This window comes from Penicillium robsamsonii (assembly GCF_028829455.1).
Source record: "Penicillium robsamsonii strain IBT 29466 chromosome Unknown utg000005l_segment0_segment0, whole genome shotgun sequence".
In the NCBI taxonomy this organism is placed as follows: Eukaryota; Fungi; Ascomycota; class Eurotiomycetes; order Eurotiales; family Aspergillaceae; genus Penicillium; species Penicillium robsamsonii.
The window spans coordinates 2742342-2764182 of record NW_026643223.1 but is presented as its reverse complement, the minus strand read 5'-3'; the positions used below and the strand labels follow the sequence as shown (position 1 = coordinate 2764182).

Sequence of the window (21841 nt, the reverse complement as noted above, 5' to 3'; positions counted from 1 at the left end):
ACAGATCATGTCACTACGTCACCGGCTTCGATAAGAATTATTTCGATAGGAAGAAGCAGAAAATGGGAGATGAGATATAAATTTTTCGACGTCATCCAATCAGTAGGCCACGGGGGCGGACAGCTGCTGCAACTCCTTTTTCTGCGCCAAGCGTCGAAGCCACGTTCGCACCGCAGGCCCATAGTCAAATCGCCGTCCGGCTGCGTACTCGTCATCCGACCGGTGGGACTGCTGCTCTTCACGGATGCGTGCACGGAGTTCTCGCTGACCTCTACTTATCGTCTGCTGATACTCCTGTAGCTTTTCATCCGAGCACATCTGGTAATCATCGAGGGTTGCCTGGGGGATCACCGCTGCATCGATATCTTCCCGTGTTAAAGATAGCGAAGAGTCAGGGCCAAGGACAGTTTCATCCAAAGCGAGCGTATCTGATGATGGGCATAGGGATGTGGGGCGCTGGTTGAGGATTTCTAAGGTTCTCACGTTGACAGCCAGGTCATTGATGAGATCAGGCAGAGGATCGCGCACGAGTCCTAAAATTGAAAATTCAATTTCTTCTTCTTCGTATGCTGCCATTCGGTCCAGAAGATTGGGCTTGACCAGTTCCAGCCAGTCATCTTCAGAACATTCCCCTACTTGAGTTAGCATGGTCATCCCAGCAATGCTTGTGGTGCATACCAAGTGCTCGTGGCTGTCGCTCCAGACCATCAAACTTCCACAGTTGGCCCATCACAGGCATAAATGCAATGAAATGAAAGGTGGCGTCAGATTCTTCAACAGCCTGTCCCTTGGAACCCTTTTTCCTAGTGGTGGCTTCGGTCTTGAGCTGCAGATCCGAATTGAGAATGTCCATTTTTCTAATATCAAGTCAGTATTTGGGTGGTAACGAACAGAGCCAAATGGCATACCGTGCATATGAGTTGTGTATCCTTTTGACAAACTCAAAATTGTTGATTGCATCCCCACGTAAGGCTGGGGTAAAAGGCATGGTGAATTCCTTGAAGGATCGTAGATTCTCTCCTAGATCAATGTCTGGGATGTTGTTGACAATGTTTAGTAGTGCTACACTGGCACAAGCATTGTTGGCGGTCTGTATATAGACTTAGTAATGAACGATTCAGCTGAACGATAGGGAACTGACTTGGTTTGCGAACCACAGCCCATCAGGGCAGATCGCTTCCTGCTTTCCATCGTTATCTTCACGCCAGCGGAAGAGAAAAATCAACCCGTAAACAGGATTACTGCTCCTGGTCAGCTATCAAGCCCGTATATAAAAGTGCAGTGAGGGGTTGCGAGCAACAAACTTGAGAAACGCCATCATTTCTTCATCAAGAGAAACGACTTCTTGGATCTTTACACCCTTGATCCCAAATTCACGTAGCATCACATTAAACAAGGCCTAAACCCTGTAAGCAGAGTACTGCTCAATTGCCAGACAAACTAACATACCGGTTCTGATTCAATTTCGCAAAACCCATTCCAACTGTCTTTTTCCAGGCGGGACGCAGGCTGGCAGATATTGTCACTGAGATCTTCTGGATCCGTTAAGCGGCGTCTTTTGACTCTGGGACCCATGTTGGGGGGAGGGTTTCAAAATAGAGAATAGAGGGAACTGTAGAGCTGTAGAGCTTCAGATGAGATTGAAATGGGAGCTATGATAAAAGGAGTCCTGAGATGATAATAGGTTTTGCTCTTCTGAATGGAAACAGAGATAAAGTCAGGTCTCAGATATTGAGCAATAAGAAGGTTGAAAAGGACTTCATAGAAAGTTGACAATCGAGACAATAAAGACAATAGTAGAAAGGCGGTTAGGTCATATGTCGTCGAGTGGACCGAGCTTCTCCCAACGCGCTTCCCGCGTCTCCAACTTTTTGTTTCTTTCTTTCTTGCTACAGGCGCGAATTGGAACTGCACAGTTTCGTTTGACTTCATACAGCTTCATTTAGCTTATTACAGCTTTAGAAGGACTAGCATTGCGCTATAGTTACATCCACTCCATCTTTCGCTAGCTCCGGCAGCCACAGCATGCCATGAACGGCACTCCCCTCCTCTCGTCTGCCTTTCCGCAGACACCTAAAACAATCCCTGGAACTGGAAGGAGAAAGCTCTTTGAGACACCTTCACGATCGCAGCCACGGGAGACTCGGGCTCTACGAACGCCACTCAGATCAGCATCCAAATCCGCCTCGAAGGTCTCGAGACTACCACCCCCGAACCCGAACGTGGATGTGCCACTGATCCCCACCAATGTGATCGATGCTCCCTCCCAACGACTCTATGTGGTTGCAATATATTTTGCCCTAAATGCGTGGAGGATTTATGAGTCCTTGACCGCATCCGATGACCTAGATTCCACCTGGCTGCTGTTGAAATGGGCCACGATAGATGGAATTTTCTTGTTCGGGCTGCAGGCTCTGCGCATACCTTGGCTGGAGTGGGCATTCCCAACCACACTCACTCTATTCCTGCTTCACGCCGTGGGCAATGTCTTTTTGATGTTCCGCATCCCAGTGAGTTCTTTTTTTCTTTCTCTTTTTAGACTGCTGATCGGCCCCCGCTAATAGCTGCAGATTCCTTGGGCTGCATGGATAACCGGACTAGTAAAGGTAGCATACGATCGCGAATTATCCGTTTCTGAGCGCAGGGTCAAGCCTGGCGATATCATTCACAATGCGTCGTTGATCCTGGGAAGGCAAATCGTGCATATTCTGCCAGAGGGGTAAGTTTATCCCGTTCAAGTATACCTAAGATCCATGCTCACTTTATAATAGATCCGCCGTCCTCAATCCGGATCGAAACTCGCTTTGCCTTGATTCTTTGCAATCCACAATCGACCTGCCAATCCGTGTCAACCAGACCGACCCGGTCCTGATCGAAGTGTTGCGTCTGGATCTTAGCACTGGTGAAAATGAAACTATTAGCATTCCGGCGAAGCAGTTGAAAACTCTCAAAAAGCAGGCAGAAAAGAAGCATGTTCCGGGTCAACTCCATCGTGACTTGCTCTTCCCTGTGCGAAAAACTGGTGTCTATCGTCTTCAACGGGTGGTGGACGAGTCTCAGCTTGATGTTCACACGCGAACATTTGATGCGCTGGTGGTCTCTTGCCCGCGAGCCTTGATCAAAAATTCACACATCGACAAGTGCAAAGGAGAATTGTCCGACTTTAAATTGGAGGTCGAAGGCACGCCTCCGTTGAAGATCAAATACAGTCGCCAGGTCAACAATCTTGATCGTGGATTCTCGGTCCTCAATATCCAGCCTGATCATCTGCGCTCTCCGCTGCTCAATGGAAGAACTACTGCTGCTCTGTACAGCATCAATCAGCCCGACGTTTCGTGGGCGCAGAGTCAAAAGATTGAGGTTCCATTAAACGAATCATTAAATGACGGTGGAGAATGGTTTTACACGATTGAAGAGGTCCATGATGCTATTGGCAACGTGGCTAATTATTCTACCATCTTCGAGGAAGGAGACCGGCCGTCCACAAAGTCGCAATCCCAGTGGTACCAGTTCTCCGTTCACGAGCGCCCACAGTTGTCACTGCAGAATTGCAATTCTCAGAATCCCCTGCAAGTGGCCAAGGGAGACAGCACGAGGTTCCCCTTGAACTTCCATCCTGATGGGCGCGCATATACTAAGGATGGTCCCTTTTCGGTCGGTTACTCGTTCACAGGCAACGCCCAAGCAGCATCGCAAGAACAGACCGTCGAGCTTAAGCATATGAATCAGACTTTGGACATCAAGGAGCCAGGTTTGTATGCCTTGACATCAGTCTCTACCAAGTTTTGTCCGGGAGAGATCCTCGAACCTTCGTCTTGCTATCTGCATAACCCGCCTGAGCCAGAATTGACAGTCAAGGCTGAAAAGATATTTGACCGCTGTGCCAACAACGCCATTGGGCTGCTCGTGGATTTGGATCTCACCGGATCGCCTCCATTCTCTCTCCGATACAGCATTGAGAGCTCCAAGGGGGTTGTTTCCAAAGTACAAGCCATCAATGGAATGCGTGCGCAGCTCGATTTCACCCCATCGGAAGCTGGCTCATACACCTATCGTTTCCTGGACATCGAGGATGCCGTCTACTCGCCGCGGTCTCTCAAAATACCGGTGCTTGAACAAGATGTGAAACCACCAGCTTCGGCTCATTTCCTATCAAGAAAATTGAGAACCGCCTGTTTCGGCGAAGCGGTTTCTGTGGAGGTGTCTTTCCTTGGAGAGGCTCCTTGGGTCTTGCAATATGAGATCGTCCACAATGGGAAGAGATTGAAGAAGACACTGGAATCCGATACCGATGTGGCAACCATCACAACTGACAAACTGATTAGTGGTGGTGACTACACCGTGTCTCTGACCAGCGTTAAGGATAAGTCTAATTGCAAACGAACTCTCAAGGACAGCATCAATATTGAAGCTCGGTCACAGCCCCCGCACGTCTCCTTCGGTCAGATTGACAAGAAGAGAAGTGTCTTGGCTTTGCAGGACTCCAAGATTGAGATTCCATTGAGACTGAGTGGCGAACGTCCTTGGACTGTCAAGTATAAGAATGTTGACGTGGACTCGGCGCCCGTTCAGAAAAATTTCTGGGACGAAAACAGTGTCTTGACTGTCGATAAGCAGGGTCTTTATGAGATCAGTGAAGTATTTGACGCCGGTTGTCCTGGAACCGTGGACCAGTCTGCAAATGAGTTTGAAATCTCGTGGATTCCACGACCTCAGATCACTGCCCTGGACGGTTCTCCCATTGGAGCCTCTAAGGAGTTTGCAAAGTCCGAGGTCTGTCAAGGCGACGATGATAGCCTTGAGGTCCGCCTGTCAGGCAATCCTCCATACAGTGTTCAATACGAGAAGCGACGCAAGGCGGACCGTGGAGGATTCTCTGCGGCGAAACCACGAGCCTTGAAGTCTGCCCTTCATGTGACTTCGATGGAAATGGATACCTCCGAGGCTGGAGAATACAGCTACAAGTTCACGCAAGTTGGCGATAGCCTCTACGACCACGATCCCAAGAGCAAGCCTCTTGTTGTGACACAAAAGGTCAACCCTCTACCGTCCGCTAAATTCGACCAACCTGGCCACGTCTTTGGCTTCTGCAAGGAGGACATCAGTGGTGAGGAATCCATCCCCATTACCTTGGAGGGTGTCCCACCGTTCTCGCTGGAGATCAGTATCAAACACCACTCGAACGCCAAACCGGAGATTGTCACAATTCCCAAGATTAATTCCAATCGCCACAAACTGCTGATTCCTCGTCGCCATCTTGACTTGGGGCAACACCAAGTCAGCATCCACAAGGTTCGCGATTCTAGAGGTTGTCAAAAAACCACTGACCTCGATGCCTCCTCGGTGCGGGTCGCCATCTCAGATGTTCCTACCATTATCCCGCTCGAGTCCAAGGTGGACTACTGTGTGGGCGAACGACTTTCATTCTCGCTGTCAGGCCATGCTCCATTCGACGTGTTCTACACCTTCGATGGCGCCAAGCGCAAGGCCACTACTCAGACTTCTAACTTCCGTCGTATCGCGGAACTCCCTGGTCGGTTCACCATCAACGCCGTCAGTGACGGAGCCAGTGGAAAATGCAAGGCCCATAAAGACATCACCAAGGTCATCCACGCTATGCCGAGCGTGCGGATCAGCAAGGGCAAAGAATCGGTGGTAGACATCCACGAGGGCGGAGAAGCCGAGCTTCACTTCGAGTTCTGGGGTACACCACCATTCGAATTTACGTAAGTCAAATAACCTCTACCCAAGTGGTCTATGCCGCAGTCTGCTAACATTCCACAGATACATCCGGAGCTCCAATGTCCGCAAGGGAAAGAAGTCCGAGATCCTTGATATCAAGCATGATATCTCGTACGAGAACATCAAGACCATTAAGACCTCCGATGAGGGAACTTACGAGGTTATCGCGATCAAGGACAAGTTCTGTTCATTCTCTTCCCAGACTCCGTCGGGCAAGTCAGACAGATGAAGCAGAGAAATCAAATGATGTGATGAATGTGGTGTAATACTTGGTGTTTTTATGAATCTTGTTATTTACCTTCCTTTTTGGTTTCTTTCTTTTTTTTTTTTTTTTTTTTTTTGCCAATTTGTTGCATTGCAGCGGCGCTTGCACTTCAATTTCAGATATCTATATGTTTCCTGTCCAACTAATTCAGCTTCTCCAACGGTATACCTAAGACCTGCTGGTCTACTCAAGCCCAAATTAACTATATTGCGAGACTGTTCCCATACAGGCTTCCCATTTGACAATGAGAATAGCGAATACATTTGGAACCAATGTTAAGTAATCTATCAAGAAGCGATACGAACAGTTGGGCTCAAGTTCAAGCTCATGTATGTAGGTGTTGCACCACTCCGGGCATCCTATCCACCAACGCGGCATCTTCTCAACACCGTGAAACTCACCGGTGCCCTCCCGATTTGCCTACTCTTTCGGAGCTTCCGGCCACATCTGGACCTCTAATAATGACTAATTATCAGAAACCTCCCTGTACAGCGCCGAACACGGTACTGCGTTCCATTTTTGTATAAAAATATGTCCACACAACTCCCCGGCATTGACGTCGCGAGCTTTTGTTAAAGTCGTAAGATGGGGTTTCGGGTGCTGATAGTAGCACTGGTGACTCTCCTATAGAGGAAGAGGCTAGCTTAAATCAACGATGATGAGCCAGAAACAAACCTCGTTGCTATTGTAGTATCCCCCTTGTATAGTGTAAACTCACGCACAGGGCCAGAATTGGCAATTCCGATATCTCGACTGTAGAGAAGTGAGGATCAGTATGACTACCAGGGAGTGGTGGAAGGGACTTACCGAGTTGGAAAGATGGTGGGTGATGAAATATACAAAAGCTGATATAGCGAGAGGAGTGGGAATTTATAGACAAAGTTAGAGCAAAGAGCAAACTCTCATGTTTGTTCTCTGCAAATCCTTCCAAAAATTTATCTTCTATGTTCTATATAATACTTACAATTCTAATCTACAGCTCAACCTGTACAGCCACCATACTCTCCGACATGAACCCAGTAACAAAGAGCCATGCAAGCTTCTTGCCAGCCTTCGGCTGAATGGGCACCAGTACCGCCGCACTCGCAGTGCTAATCCTGGACCCATCATCCTCAAACAGGACCTTTTTCTCCCAGACCCCAGTATGCGAATTGAGAGTCATATACCACACCTGGACTGGGATCGGAATCACATCATTTGGATCCTTAGAATGACCCACCATGCGAATAGCATGCGAGACACCGGCCACAAGATATCCGCTTGCATCATGGGAGTCCGTGCGGTATGGATCATCGTAATAGGACGGGTTATCCGCGAGAGCACTAACGGAGACCGAGGTATCGATGGAGATAGAGTGGTTCGACTTGTGTCGGGTTGCGAGGAAGACCTCACCACCCATAGCGCTGGAAATAATGATTTCGTTGTCAGTGCGGCCGTGCCCAAGACCATTGTTATTCCATAGACCTGTCAGTGCGACGGAGGCTTCGATAGGAGCGTCTTTGCTTGTCAGATCGGCGATCTGCACGTGGATGATGTTAGACCACTTGGCTGAGCGCCAGACGGCCTCGATGAGCCGCATGGGCCCGTCGCGGTGGAAGTGGTCGTTGGTGACGTAGAAAGAGACCGGGCTGATGGCGTAGATGTCGTTGGGGGTTTTGATGAGCGGGTGGTTGATTGAGCGTACATGACGGATGGAATCGGAGTTTAGGATGTAGTGGAAGAGCTCAATCTGAGACTGGGATTTGGGGACGCCTTTGGGCTCGCCGGCTTCAAAGTATGCCAGATTAGGCAAATGGTTGACGGCGTAGATGTAGACTGCGTCTGACTGCTCGGGATCCCTAATGACATCGATTCCATGTGTCAGGAAGGGGCCTCGGAAGTTCTCGAATGCCAGACGAGTTGATTTCATAGTCTATGTTAGGGGTTAATTATTTTGATTTTCTCTTTTTCGATATCCCCAGAACAAACTCACCTTGGGATTCACGACATGGATAGAGCCTTGGGTCGTGAGTGGTAGCAAGTTGCCTATCGGCGGGAACCAGCTAAACCGTGTGCTCTTGTTGTCCTCGCAGGCAGTGAACAGCAGGTTCGCCGGGCGGTAGTGGTGCACATCCTCGCAGTGGATGGTATCTTCGATGTAGATTGGGCCCTGGCCTTCGCCTAGCACTGTCGAGTTGGGAGTGAGAAAGACTCCTGCAATTTGCATGAAATGGCTTATTGGGCCCGCGAAAAAGGCGACCAGAGCGACGAGGCCGAGGGTGGACACGGTGCCGAATCCCATATTCAGAAGCAGATTGCAATTTCCCAGATTTATTGCGAATGAATCTACTATGGAACAAAATATGTGAAAAAAAGAAAAAGTCTATATTTATGGATATCCAGTGCCCCTCACACTAAATGTTGGACCTCGGGAATATCCTCGGTATCAAGAGATCTGCAACATTTATATTTTCGAATTGAAAGTCAACATATTCCACATAGGGTATATACTTCAATGGATGAAGTATGAACAAGGGAAAAAAGCCTGAAGGATTTCCATGGTTATATTTAAGCTTATATGACCTCGAGATACCTAAATGGGATTAGTGCGGTGTTATAAGGACCTCGGGGAGAGGCTAAGAGTAAACTACAATGAACAACCGCAAACAGCAACTGCATTTGGTAAACTATCCAAGGCAAAAAAAATGAATGATGCAGACTCTTTTTTTTGTTTCTCTTCTTTGTCTGTTTTCATAGGCCAAAAAAAATAACTCTCATTAAGTCTAGTCATGCCTGGAGTGACATAGACCTTTGCGGCAAAGTCCGAAAGAAAAAAAATAAATAAAATAAAAGAGTGCACTTGTGCAATTTCCCAATCCCATATCGTGTCGTGATGATTTTCCCCAAACATTTCTCAGTTTGCGGACTGCTTGGCGTCAAGATATTCCTGATCACTGGCGTCAAGAACATCATATTCTTCATCAGTCAGGAAACCAGTGTCGGCGTCAGTAGAGGCGTCGTCCAGGGTCAGACTTTCGACATCCTCTAGAACATCCACTTCTGAAGAATTCGACAAGGTCGGTGCTTGAGGGGCAGGAGCCTCGGCTTGATGAGTGCTTGACTCCGGAGATTCCTTCTCCAGCTTGGGGAAGATCATGCCACTGCCGGCAATTTCAGACACGGCAGGGTATGTCTCGCTAGTGCCAGCTTCTTCCAGAGAAGCGGTCTGCACCTCGACATCACACCACAGACGGTGACCGATGGCCACACCATTAGGGAGTTTCAGACGCCAGTAGGAAATAGCAGGGCCTTCGTGGCTAGGAGTGCGAAGGTTGACAGTAAAGTCAGCACTCTCACCTCGCTCTACAGGGGCAGACAATTTGTTGCTTTCCATGGCTGAGCGAATAGATTCGACGCTAGATGGGTGGCAGACATCGACATTGAACATCTTGTCTCCACCGACAAAGCGAACATCACAACCAATGGGCCATGCTGCAGGACCGGGGTTATAGAGAGTCCAGGTCTGGCGGAACATGGTGTTTGGGGCCATCTTTGTACCGTCAGTGACAGTGTCACGGATAAAGAATGCCTTGTAGTCCGACAAATCAGAGCTATCCGCCTCGGCCTCGGGAGTGGGCTTGCTCACGAATGGCTCAGGCTCGACTTTCCCCACGGGTTTGCTAGCATCTATCTCAACGGGTTCCCGCCCCGCAAGCTCGGTCTGTTCGATGGGCCGAGTGGAGGTATGAAGCTGGTCACCTAGGGCAACCGTTTCACTCGAGCCATCGTCACCCAGGGTGCTCACGGTCACATTGCGGACCGGAGTGTTGAACTTGACCATCGGATGAGTGCGGTTGTGGTGATCTGTCGGAAGGGCCTCGCAGCTCGCACAGAAGTCGGTGTCATCACAGACAGCGCACTTGTAGCGAACTCCGTTGATGTAACTCTGGGCAGGCTTGTTCTTGCACAGAGGACCATCGCAGAAGATGCCATAGTGGATTTCATGCTCACGAGCGGGTTCACCAATAGTTTCGTAAACCTGAACGAACCGATGACCTGGGTGGTTCTGAGGAGCAGTCAAGATGCAATCGGGGCAGAAATCCCAATCGGGGCAGGCCAAGCACTTGTGACGAACACCAACGATGCGCTAGCAAAAATTAGCTGAGTGCCTCCCAAATGAGCTGAATGGGAGAGTAAATACCTTGTCACAGCCGTCACAGACAGCGGCGTGTCGGAACTGCCGACCGGGAAGGCAGCGAGAAGTGATCAGATTCTTCAAACAGAAGTTCCGATCAGATCCAAGGTGGAAGGTGTGGCCAGGGTGGTGGCCATGCTTATTTCGGAGGAGGCAGCGAAGGCAAAGATCATAGTCCTCGCAGTCATTGCAGCGGACGAGGTTGCTTTCGTCGGCTTCTGTGTGTTGTGAGTAAAGAGAAGAGAGAAGGGAAATGAAGAGAAAACTTACCACGACAGCATCCATTGCACATTGGCTTGTCATCACCCTGAACGGCTGGATCCAAACGAGCTGATGGGGCCACTGGCTCTGGGATCGACTCTGGAATTGACACTGGGGTCGACTCTTGGACTGACTCTTGGACTGACTCTTGGACTGGCTCAGGGACGTGGACCACAGGCTTGGTGATCACCTCGTGCTGGATCGGAGTAGACAGGACGGGGTTGAGCTCCAGCGCTGATTGATCACGGGGAGCAATAGTCTCAGTAGTACTGTTTGTGACAACACCATCCTTGACGGTTCTCTTGATCAACCAGTGACCTTCGCCGCGGCAAGATGCGCCAGCACCGACACATTGTAGGCACAAGTCATAGTCCCCATTCTCGCAAATGCTGCAGTGATAATGCGCATTTGCAATAGATCGACCACAGTTATTGCAGTCAATGCAGAACATCCCGTTGGACGAGGCGTGAGAGATGACCGGGAACTGATGCTTTTCTTGGTCCATCTCGAAGGGGCGGTAGCGAGGTTGACCGAGAGGTAGCTGTTTCTCACCGGTGGGATGAGGAACTTGGGTCGAGTCGATGAGGGGGACAGTATTGGGAGGCGCCAGAGGGCTCAGGACTGTTTCGAGATAACTGTGACGAGTGTGGTTGGTTGACTCCATCGGCACAGTGGGTTCTGATGGTGCTGGTGTTGGCGCGGATGTGTTTGGGGAAGTAAGAGTAGTAACCTTGATACGAAGCTTGGACTTGGCCTTGGCAGCCCGGTAGAGCTGTTTGTAGACTGCGATGTTGTCACAGTCCAGGCGAACGTAAGAACCAGCACTGTCGGAATAGCGTTCAAGGATGACGTTGACATCCGCCGGAACGCCGAGGAGTGTTCTTAGCTAAACCAAAACAATTAAGTCAGCTTGTAAAAAACAAAACAATGCGTATTCTTGTGTTTTTAAAGGTTGGAATAAAATATTTGCAAGATTCAAAACTTGATCTGATGATCGCCGAAGATAAGGAATGGGGTCGGACTACAGATCCGGAGCTTGAGCCTGAGTGGAGACTTACCATCTGGGGAAACACCTGGGCTTTCAGCTCCTTGAGAGGAACCTTGAAGCGACGGTTACTGTCATTGTAGAGTACTTTGACAGTAACCAGATGATCTGGACCCGAATGAGAAGCAGTCGATGGGGTTGCCATCGTAGATGTGAAAGTCCAAGGGTGGATACTGAGATAAGGTACTAGATGGGAGATAAAAGGAGCACTGAGTTACGAGTAAGAAAGAAATGCTGGAAGAGAAAATGATGATGATTTATGATGGAGAAGAAACGAAGCAGAAGAGAGTCTAGGGAAATAAGAGGGGAGTTGTACAAGGAGCAGTCGAACTGGGAAAAAGCGGAGAGAACGGTCAGCTGCTTGCGAACTGAGCAGGAAGGCGGTGAATGTTTACGGATATGACTAATGTGACGTGGATATGCCAAGACTTGTATACTTTGTCCGTACTTGTTATAGTGCTTTTTTATTCTCGAAACGCCTTATAAGGACAAAAGAATGAAATAGAAAACAGGACACGAAACATGATGTCATGCAGTGATAACGGTATTCGAAGGAGATTGAGGGGGCTAGAATCAAATACGTGATTCCCCTATGCGGGGAAAAAAGAAAACGCTCAAATGCAAACCCAGGGCCAAAATGAGACAGACTTTAGGCAACGCAAAAATTGGCTAGAGAATGTGTGAATGCAGATTATAAAGAAGAAAAAAAAGCAAAGTGAAAAAAGACCCGTGTAGATCGTGGAGCTGAAAGGAAACCGAGGGAAAATTGAGAGAAAGTTGAGAACAAAGAGAGAACTAGTGGAAATTGAAAAAATGGGGGTGGGATCCAAAAAAAAAGGCAAAAGAAGAAAAAAAAGGGATGAGATCATTTATCACTGCCCGTAATATTGACCGGATTGGTGAGGGTAGTAAAAGGTTGTGCCTGGCGGTGTCATCATCCCACCCATGCCAACCACACCCCCAGGCCCAGACCCTGGTCCGGGACCTCCGTACATATGGTTGGCATCGTAAAAGTAGACGGTGCCACCAGACTCATGAGCAACAGTACCTGGTTGAGGGGGCTCCCCAGCTGAATAGGGTACTGCTTGCTGGCCCGGGAAGTTTGGCATAGAGGCCCCGGGGCCTACGGGTCCATTATAACCCGCGTAATCAGGTCCCGATGGCGGATAGTAGATGCCACCTGAAGGATAACTCGGAGGGTAGAAGCCAGGCTGAGGGTAAGTGTAAGGTTGAAAGGGCGGTGCGTGAATCGCCCGCTCCGGAATCTGGGAGAGCGGAGTGGCCGAAGGCTGGCTGGGTGGGCCATGGACTGGAAGAGGGACTTGATGGTGGAAGGGCTGCTCATGCTGGGGCTGGGGTGGGTTGAAAGCGAACGGGAAAGTCGCTGGACTTTCAATGTCCGCAACAGAGACGGTCTTCTGAGGACGAGGTTGATGCATGGGGATTGGGGCGGGGCGGCTTTCACGATAGGCCGGGTGAGGAAGAGACATGGCCATCGCAGGCCCAAATGGTGGGATCCCTACAGGCGGACGAGGTGGAGGGGGAAGGCGGACAACGGGCTTAGCGTCGGGGGGAATTGTGGGTCTGGAGTAGACAGACCCAGCAGGTGATGGCCACCCATCCTGAGAAGGTGGCATGCCAAACGAAGATCGGCGGCTGACAACGCTCGGCGTGTAAGAGGAGTTGGGGTAGTAACTGGGGCGTCGTCCACTGTACCAGCCGCCACCACGACCACCTCGACCGCGTGAGACTTGGTTCGGCCGCAACGCGCGGGGGATGAAGATAAAGGAACGTTCAACCGAGGGGAATATGTATCGGGGGGGCTGGCTGGGAAGAGAAATTCGTACCGGTTTGTCGCGCCGCAAGGGGGGGCGATGTTGAGGTAGCCGGGTGTGAAGTCTCTTGGGTACGGAAGAAAAATGAACGGGATTGGCCATGCCGGGCAATGAAACAACGACGGGTACATTCCCAACCAACGTCGTGCTAGAGAAGGATCGGTTTGGCGGGGAAGATCTCGGGGCGGTGGGAACGGGTGCTCCAGGATTTGGGATCGCGGATGGTGTTGGGCGTTTTGCTGCAGGTCGATCCTCGCCAGCCACAGTGTCGTGGAGGTCGTGTGCCCACTGACCTCCGCTGGCATCGGGCTTGGAAGATCTGGATCATGTTATTAAGAAACAGGATTCGGGGGATGCAATAAAAATGTAACATACCTGCGAGAGCTACCATCTACGATCAGGCCGTAGGGACGAGACTTGCTCTTGAGCCGGTGACCGTTGTCGGTGGATCGCTTGTCATGCAGGAAAAAGCTGCCACGAGTGGGGACGAAGGCTGGGTTCTGCTCTCGTTCCTTGACATACTTGTCATTCTCGCGGCGCTTTCTAGAAGCCAAATTGTTTCGATTTGGTTCAGTTGGAGGGGCAGAAGGCGTTCTTCCGGTGCGAGGATCCCGCTGTTCCTTCAGATCGTCGAAATGAACTTCCGCAGCGTCGCCCGCACCGTCTGAGATCTTCAGGCCGTTCAACATTGCCTCTGTATCCGAAACCGTTGTCTTGAGTCCTCGCTTTTCGGATGATGCAGAGCTGTTCCGTGTAGATTTGTCCACTCCACGACTGTTGACCTTGTCCGCCTTATCTAACGTAGAAACTTCGTCCTCGCTCTCTTCGCTGACTTCTCCGTCTGCATCTTCGTCCTCTTGGTGGCTGTCGGCCGAGCCTTCACTCAAGGAGTCATCTGCTATGTCCCCGGCTATTGAACCCTCTTCCTCCCCATCTTCCTCCCGTCTCTTTCTGCGGCTGGCCCCGATATGACGTCGAAGAGGAGCCATGTTGGACATACAAGGGATTAATCACTGGGGGGGATAGCTTAAATGTGTTCCCTGTTGACACACGATTGACTAGATAGTTGTTGGGACCGGGTTGACTCAGAGTACGAAATCTGGTGAGGGTAGTGGGCGTTGGAAGGACGATAAATCGGTGAAATGGCAAACGAGATCAAGAAAGATCAAAATACTAAGATTGGCTAGAAGAAAGAAAAAGGCACCTTGTGCAAGAAGACCAAGCGAAGTGAAGAGAAAGAAGAGAAAGAGTAAGGGGAAAGAAGAAAGGAGATGCAGCCCAAGGGAGATGAGAAGCACAGAGAGATTCGAGTTCAGAGGAAGGGCATGACATCGCGAGAGACGTCAGGCCTGATCGGGCTTAGCTCAGGCGGTGAGGGTGTTTCTGCCACGAATTGGGTCTAGATTTTGTTTTCCAAGGTTACTTGATTTGGTTAGTATCTGGCGAACTAAAATACTGACAACTATAGGATTTTATGTAAAATATTGAGATTGTGTTCAAATTTTGCTTGATTTCGGTAAATTCGAGGTTGCGCCCTAGTATGCAGGCCGGATGTTGTGATATCCGGAAGTATACATGCATTTTCTTGCGCATTCCACTGCAAGCTGTGCCACCGAGTAGTGGACTTGATGATCATGGATATCTGAGAGATCGTACAAATATTGAAAATTATGACCCAAAGGTCCCGCTTGAGCCACAGGGTAGACCACGGTCGGAGTTTGATCCCAATGCCACCTCGGTTGCAGGCAGATCATTGACAGGTATCAGAATTTCACTGATACATTGTGCGTGAGATGATTGAATGGTCCTGTAGAAAGACCGCAGATGATACTCCACGAATCGCAGGTGAATAACTTAGTCAAAAGTGGTCTTCTGACCCTGGGCCTCGACGATGGCACCACTGAGCTTCTGGACGGTTTCCTTGGAGTAGCGAGACTCATCGATGGGGTCATGCCTCTTCTTGTTGTATCGGGGTCTTTCTCGTGATTCGCCATCGACTTCGGTGATGGCGGATTCATCCTTCTTCTCAGCATCTTTTCCAAAGCGCTTCTTGTATCGTACAGACGCTTCTTCGGCAAACTCCATTCGCATACGGCGACCCATGAGCTGGTTCACCCAAATTCTTTGCATCCGGGGCTTAAGCTTCTTCGACTTCTTCTTCTTCTCAGATGCCGAGTCGGAATCGGAATCACTGTCGGAGGAATCCTCTTCCCCATCATCCTCCTTGATCAACATGAATCCTCTGACCGCTGCTTCTGCGGCAGCGAGTTCTTCAAACTCCACCCACGCATAACCCTTGCATTTTCCTGTATCTTGGAAAGTCGCCATATGCACGTTGGTAACAGTCCCGCATTTGGCGAAGTTTTCCTCGAGGTTTTCCTTGGTCACGTCGAAGCTCAGGTTGCCGACAAATACTCGCTTGGAGGGAGGGTGGCCAGACTTGGCTGCAGCATTCTCTTGGGTCTCAGATTTCTCAGGGCGACCTTCATAGCTGTTTGCATCCTTGATGAGCACGCGGCGGCCAGCCATGAGCTGCTCGCTTAGACCAATTGCTTCTTGCAAGGACTTCTTGTCCTTGAAGTCAACGTAAGCAAAGCCTTTGTTCTGCGTCCTTCCAAATCTTTCGGGACCCTTGGGGAGATGAATTCGAGTGATAGCTGACTCGGGGATGTCAGAGTTGACGGTGAAGAACATGCGCAGCTCTTCACTGGTCACTGTGAAAGATAGGTTTCCAATCCAGATACCATATTTGGACCGCTTCCCATCTGTTTCGGCTTCTTTCGATTCGGGTTTGTTGGACTTGCTGGACTTGGGCTTTTTGTCATCTCCCTCATCGTCTCCCTTGCTCTTCTTCGCTTTGCGCAGTGCCTTTTTTGAGACTGGCTCCGGTGCAGAGACATCGATTTCAATCTCAGGGCCGTCCTGCAGCTTGCGCTTCTTTTGACTAACTTCCGTGATTTCCGACATGGTGCGAGAGGTGTAAACGGTGTGATGACCACTAAAACAGTAGTCAATCAGGAGTCTGAGATTGTCACAGGAAATCAGTCAATAATTTAATTTTTTTTTACGGCGGCCAGGACCCGCCTCCCACGCAGCCGGGATCCGCTTCTTGGCGCGAACGCGCAGGGTGACCACATCCCCCTTCATCTCTTCTGAACTTCTTCCCGCCATAACACCATGGCAGAACCAAACGAAACCCGTTTTACCGCCGAGAGTTTGCCAAATGCACCGCCTTCTGTACCGGCTCCTACAAAGCAATCAGTCCGGTCCTTCAAGTACGAGTCCTCACAAGTAGCCCATGGGACAACGCTGACTCTCTTTTCTCTCCAGGAAGAAATATGCCAAGCTGAAAGTCAAATTTGAACTAGGAACTCGGGAGAATGAGAGTTTGATCCGGGAAGAATTGCGCATAGAGGACCTATCCAAGCGCATTCAGGAGCAAAATGAGTATGGGACTTACAAACCACCCCTTGTATGAATGGATGCTAATTCCTCGTTGCTAGTCAATTGCTGGAAGTTCTCCTCGAGTTCAACGAAAGCCTACATGTTTCCCCCGACGTGCGATTTGATCTGAGCATGCCAACCGACCCTCCCTTGCTACCAACTCCCGAGCAAGAAATTGTACCTTTGATCAACGATGCAACACTGGCAAAACAAGCATGGAAGGAAGCCAAAGCTGGCTTGGCTGCTGGTAACATTGACACAGGTGCTTATCGTATGATTGAAGATAACATCAAACGAAACAAGGCATTTGCACCAGCCCAGCAGTATAGCTCCATGTCACAGACCCATCACATCACTCCAGACACTGTTGAAAAGAAGCCCGACAATGATTGTGAACGTCAACTTGGATACTTTACGCCCGAGCACGAGACTGAATACTATCTTGCTCTGGACGCTAAGCTAGGTGATGAGGCAGCTGCTACGCAGCTTGCACGCATTCCAGATCGTCCCACGTTTGCGGAACGTGAGCGTGATCTTTCTATGCGGAATCCCGCGTCGGTGTACAATTGGCTGCGTCGCAACCAACCCCAGACTCTCCAAGATAATGAGATTGCTTCTGAAAAGTCTGCATCACGCCCTTCCAATCAACGATCTTCCAAGCGAGCGCCGGCTCAGCGCAAAGATGAGGATATGTATGATGAGGACGGGACAGAGGCCCAGCCTACTCCCAAGAACAAGCGCAAGCGCGAAGAGGACACTGGCTATAGACCCAAGGGTGGTAGCAGTCGGTCCAAAAAGAAGAAGGAAGAGCCTACTTCGAACCCAAGCAAAGTGGCCAAAAAGCCTTGAGCAGGTCCAACATTGCTCTATAAGGGACTTCATGTTTTGTATTAATACCGGCGTTGGCTTGATTTACTGGCTTCAAATGATATGACGGATCATTAACATTGTTGAATTTGAAACTATAGTCATATGAACATGTAGACTGAGAAATTTTAGGAAACTCCAATTCCAGTGTACTTTCTTTGTATCTTTGAAAGTCCATGACTATAGTGGAGCTATCACGTGACCTGGATTTTCTTTCTGGTAACCCATTCGGACGCTGTCCACTCCCAGTTTGAAGTCAACCACAATCAATCACAGACAACATCCTTTGCAATGGCAATTACTATTCTTCCTCCAGTAGTAGAAGATGCTCGTCCCTATGAAGTCGACTCAGATGACTCCATGTCCATGGACTCCGAGGACGACGTCGAAATGACTGGCATCTCTCGGCCTCACAAGCGACCCCGTTTACGAGGAAACTCGAATATTGGCACAGGAATTGTCACACCTGGAGAAGTGGTCACAGATGATCCGCAATGGATGAGGTTGGTGCAACCTTAAAAGACTGCGCGAAAAAAACGCGGGGCTCGTATCGTCATTTTTTTTCAACACTAACAATCTACAGAGGTCACGGCACCTATATGAACCCGCTCTCGACATCTATTATTGCCACCGTTGCTGGCACAGTTCAAAAGACAAATAAGCTACTCTCTGTTCATCCTATGCGCGCCCGCTATACCCCCGAGATTGGAGATCTCGTCGTTGGCCGCATTGTCGAAGTGCAATCACGACGCTGGAAGGTCGATGTCGCCGCGCCGCTACTTGCCCAGCTTCCTCTTTCCGCAATCAACCTGCCCGGCGGTATTCTGCGTCGACGGACCAGCGCCGACGAGCTCCAGATCCGAACATTTTTCAGTGAAGGCGACCTTGTAGTTGCTGAAGTACAAAGCGTGCACCAGGATGGATCGGCGTCACTACACACACGGTCCTTGAAGTACGGGAAGCTGCGCAACGGCGTGTTCCTTGCGGTTACAGGAACCGGAGGCAGCGGGGCGTCTAGCTCTAGCGTTAAGGGCGGTGTTGGGGCTGCGACTTCGGCTTCAGGCAGCGCTTTGGCTGCTCCTGGAGGTTCTGGTACTGGCGGTGTGGTGCGGTCTCGTCGACAGGTGTGGACGGTTCCCACTGCCAATGGTGGTGGTGAGGTGAATATTATCCTTGGAGTGAATGGGTACATCTATATCTCCAAGCATACCGATGGGGGAGATGCCGCGTCCTCAACTACGGAGAATGTTTCCATCACGCGCATGGAAGAGATGGTGTCGAGTTCGATCTACTCTAGTCAGAACGACGATATCCCCCCACAGACCCGTCGCGAGATTGCGCGGTTGGCACAGTGTATTCGAGTTTTGGTACAGAGCGGAGTACGCGTGGACGAAGAGACGGTCATGGGTGCTTACAATGCTAGTCTGGAGGTGGATCTGGAGATTGGGGACGATGAAGACGAGGAAGACGAATGGCGACAGGAAGGTCGTGAGTATCTGGAGGGCGCCAAGGCTCAGCAGATCCTCGAGTTGGTGAAGCAGCAGCTGTAACCGGCTCCAACTACTCGGATGTATGATAATGATACCCCTCAAACAAAGACACAAGGGAACACTTAGCAAGCGTAATGTCAAAGTCCATGTCCAAACTATCTGAAGCTTCTTGATCATCGTGATTCACTATTTGAATGTCTCTTCTACTCTAAAGTAAGTAGATGGTGGGATTCAGTCTTATATAGTATCAAAGATGGTGTCTTTTATGGCTTCAGAACCTTGGAAGTGGAAGCCTCTGTCATAAGTGGACCTATATAAGCCAATAATCAGGGATCATATTTGACCAACCAGGTAGCTGTATTTTGTAAGAAACATGTGAGTTGACAGTATAGGATCCTTGGTGAATGCCGGAAAGAGAAATGGCTAGAACATTGTCCTGAACAATAGCAATACAAATCCGAATAAAAATCTGATAGACATCAATAGATATTTGATTGGTGGAAAGTCTGAACAAAAGGCACCTGGACATCTGATAGGCTTACATACGCAGTCACGCGTCAAGGGTCTATTGTTCTTTTATTCTTTCTGTTCTTCTCTTCTCTTCTTTCTTTCACTGTACTCGAATCTTTGAGAACATGCCCAATTACTTACTTCTTACTCTTCTAATTTTCGACTATTGTCCAGTACCCATAGGTTAACCCTTTTTCTTGATTTCTACTCCCCACTGGGTTACTCTACATCTTTTTTCTTTTCTTCTCTACTGCAAAATGCCCGATCTACGTCGCCAGGTCCTGGAGAGCGGTAAGACTGTCTCGCGCAAGGCAGCTTCCCGTGAAGCGTCCCGCACCAACTCCCCCGCCAGTTCGAAGCCGGTCTCGCGCCAGGGCTCTCGTAATGCAAGCAGAGCTCCTTCGGATGATGAGGACTCGGGATTCCTCTCTGATGAAACATCTATGAGGTAAGTAATATATAACCCCTTGCACTTTGCTGTCTTTTTTTTTCCCCCTTCTAAGTTTTTTTTCTTGTATCTTCACATGGTCCCCACTCTCGTGGCGGGATGATGTCACCAATGATGTCGGCAAGTTTTATAAAGGCACTAACCAAATTGGGACAGTATCGGATCATTTGACGATGAGAACCCCGAACAAGATAATCCCGATTGGGAGCATGATCTCAGCCAGCGCATTCAAGAAATTCTCGATCGCAAGCGCAGCAGTGTTCAAGGTCGCGAAGAGGCCCTGCAAGCATTCTGCCGCCTGACCAAATATCACTATACAGTGGAAGAAATTCATGGCGTTGTTCCAGACCTACTGGCGGCATTTGAGCGAAGCGTCCGCACCGAGGTCAGTGTGCGCGAAGCAACACTTGGCTTGCGCGCTATCGAGTTGCTTGTCATCTCAGCCTTCGACAACACCGTCTACGAAAACACCGAACCCTTGCTCACCCGCACCGTCCGTGACTCCACCTCCCCTCTTGTCAAGACAGCCGCTATTCACTGCCTCGGGGCATGCACTATCTTCGGAGGTGCCGGCGAAGATGGCATCCTTGAGCAAATGGGTTTCCTCCTGGACATCATTGCGTCCGATGGCCAATCCATCGATGCCACAGATGACCCCACCATTGTGACCGCCGCGCTCCAGCAATGGGGATTCCTCGCTACCGAAATGGATGATTTCGAAGAAGAAAGCGAAGAAGCAGTCCAAATATTCATGGACCAACTCGACAGCTCTGATTCCAATGTGCAGATCGCAGCAGGCGAGAACATTGCCCTGCTCTATGAGAAGAGTTACACCCCCGAAGAGGAAGAAGAAGATGAAGAAAGCGCAGATTCAGACGAGGACAGCGACGAGCACGAGCACGACGCCACATCCGGTCCCAAGCTCGTAAAACGATACAACGCTTACCACAACACTCCCGAGCTGGAGAGCCAACTTCAGAAGCTGGCTACTATCCACGGTAAGCAGATCAGCAAGCGCGACAAGAAGTCTCTTCACAGCAACTTCGCCTCCATCCTCACTACCGTCGAGAATCCACGCCGCGGTCCTCGCTACAACACCGCCATTGACCAGAACACCAACCGCCACTACGGCAGCACCCTCACTGTCAAGATCGGCCGCCACGGAGTTATGACTATCGATCGCTGGTGGAAATGGTTGCGACTCAATGCTCTGCGCCGCATCTTGCAGGGTGGCTTTTCCGAACACTATTTCCAGGGTAACCGATCCGTTCTCAACAGTCTTCCTGTTATGATGCGCATGACAAACCAGGGTCACGGCTCGGTGGACCGACAGAGTGCGCGCAAGGCAGCCAAGCTGCGTAACTCGCGTCGCTGGACTACTCATCAATCCGATGATGAGGAGTAAACTAGTACATTCCATGCTCGCATCGGTGATGGTTCAGCAATCGAATGATGAATCAAAGGAGGAATCACATGCTTTCATTTTCGGTCTTTCAATTATTGAAATGGGATACGACGGCTTAGGGTTTTATGCCACATGGAGGATTTCGGTTTCGCATAAGCCTTGGGTTATGAGCTTTGTTTTTAGTTTCTTTTCTTCGATGTTTCTCTGCATATCTGTTTCTCTGCTGCTCTACTTTTCTGCTGTTTTGATTTTGTCTCTTATCTACTTGACTTGTTTCTCATGATTCAATACTTAAACTTTGTGCCTAATGGAATGACATTAAGCATTATGATGTGCAATACACCATTCAAGACAA

The 21841-nt window shown here is 49.7% G+C and overlaps 9 protein-coding genes across 9 annotated transcripts; 4 read left to right on the top strand and 5 right to left on the bottom strand.

Moving 5' to 3' along the window:
• Positions 1 to 99: 99 nt before the first annotated feature.
• Positions 100 to 1575, bottom strand: N7447_009091 (ubiquitin C-terminal hydrolase 37; the record flags this gene model as incomplete). Its single annotated transcript, XM_057233353.1, has 6 exons — positions 100 to 632; positions 679 to 857; positions 909 to 1090; positions 1142 to 1241; positions 1305 to 1399; positions 1450 to 1575. The coding sequence occupies 6 exons, from the start codon at positions 1573 to 1575 to the stop codon at positions 100 to 102; spliced, it is 1215 nt and encodes a 404-aa protein (XP_057082895.1).
• Positions 1576 to 2030: 455 nt separating this feature from the next.
• On the top strand, positions 2031 to 5971 carry N7447_009090 (uncharacterized protein; the record flags this gene model as incomplete). Its single annotated transcript, XM_057233352.1, has 4 exons — positions 2031 to 2510; positions 2571 to 2719; positions 2772 to 5726; positions 5785 to 5971. 4 exons carry the CDS (start codon positions 2031 to 2033, stop codon positions 5969 to 5971), a joined length of 3771 nt encoding a protein of 1256 aa, XP_057082894.1.
• A 1009-nt stretch (positions 5972 to 6980) lies between these two features.
• On the bottom strand, positions 6981 to 8288 carry N7447_009089 (serum paraoxonase/arylesterase family protein; the record flags this gene model as incomplete). The annotated part of the gene is made up of 2 exons (XM_057233351.1): positions 6981 to 7919; positions 7980 to 8288. The coding sequence occupies 2 exons, from the start codon at positions 8286 to 8288 to the stop codon at positions 6981 to 6983; spliced, it is 1248 nt and encodes a 415-aa protein (XP_057082893.1).
• Positions 8289 to 8900: 612 nt separating this feature from the next.
• Positions 8901 to 11632, bottom strand: N7447_009088 (ZZ type zinc finger domain protein; the record flags this gene model as incomplete). Its single annotated transcript, XM_057233350.1, has 4 exons — positions 8901 to 10133; positions 10188 to 10399; positions 10452 to 11328; positions 11501 to 11632. 4 exons carry the CDS (start codon positions 11630 to 11632, stop codon positions 8901 to 8903), a joined length of 2454 nt encoding a protein of 817 aa, XP_057082892.1.
• A 727-nt stretch (positions 11633 to 12359) lies between these two features.
• On the bottom strand, positions 12360 to 14311 carry N7447_009087 (uncharacterized protein; the record flags this gene model as incomplete). The annotated part of the gene is made up of 2 exons (XM_057233349.1): positions 12360 to 13641; positions 13698 to 14311. 2 exons carry the CDS (start codon positions 14309 to 14311, stop codon positions 12360 to 12362), a joined length of 1896 nt encoding a protein of 631 aa, XP_057082891.1.
• An 865-nt stretch (positions 14312 to 15176) lies between these two features.
• Positions 15177 to 16289, bottom strand: N7447_009086 (putative RNA binding protein Rnp24; the record flags this gene model as incomplete). Its single annotated transcript, XM_057233348.1, has 1 exon — positions 15177 to 16289. One exon carries the CDS (start codon positions 16287 to 16289, stop codon positions 15177 to 15179), a length of 1113 nt encoding a protein of 370 aa, XP_057082890.1.
• A 210-nt stretch (positions 16290 to 16499) lies between these two features.
• On the top strand, positions 16500 to 17615 carry N7447_009085 (uncharacterized protein; the record flags this gene model as incomplete). The annotated part of the gene is made up of 3 exons (XM_057233347.1): positions 16500 to 16597; positions 16653 to 16769; positions 16826 to 17615. 3 exons carry the CDS (start codon positions 16500 to 16502, stop codon positions 17613 to 17615), a joined length of 1005 nt encoding a protein of 334 aa, XP_057082889.1.
• A 309-nt stretch (positions 17616 to 17924) lies between these two features.
• Positions 17925 to 19183, top strand: N7447_009084 (exosome non-catalytic core subunit RRP4; the record flags this gene model as incomplete). The annotated part of the gene is made up of 2 exons (XM_057233346.1): positions 17925 to 18136; positions 18217 to 19183. 2 exons carry the CDS (start codon positions 17925 to 17927, stop codon positions 19181 to 19183), a joined length of 1179 nt encoding a protein of 392 aa, XP_057082888.1.
• A 707-nt stretch (positions 19184 to 19890) lies between these two features.
• N7447_009083 (IFRD domain-containing protein) lies at positions 19891 to 21486 on the top strand (the record flags this gene model as incomplete). Its single annotated transcript, XM_057233345.1, has 2 exons — positions 19891 to 20081; positions 20238 to 21486. The coding sequence occupies 2 exons, from the start codon at positions 19891 to 19893 to the stop codon at positions 21484 to 21486; spliced, it is 1440 nt and encodes a 479-aa protein (XP_057082887.1).
• Positions 21487 to 21841: the final 355 nt, after the last annotated feature.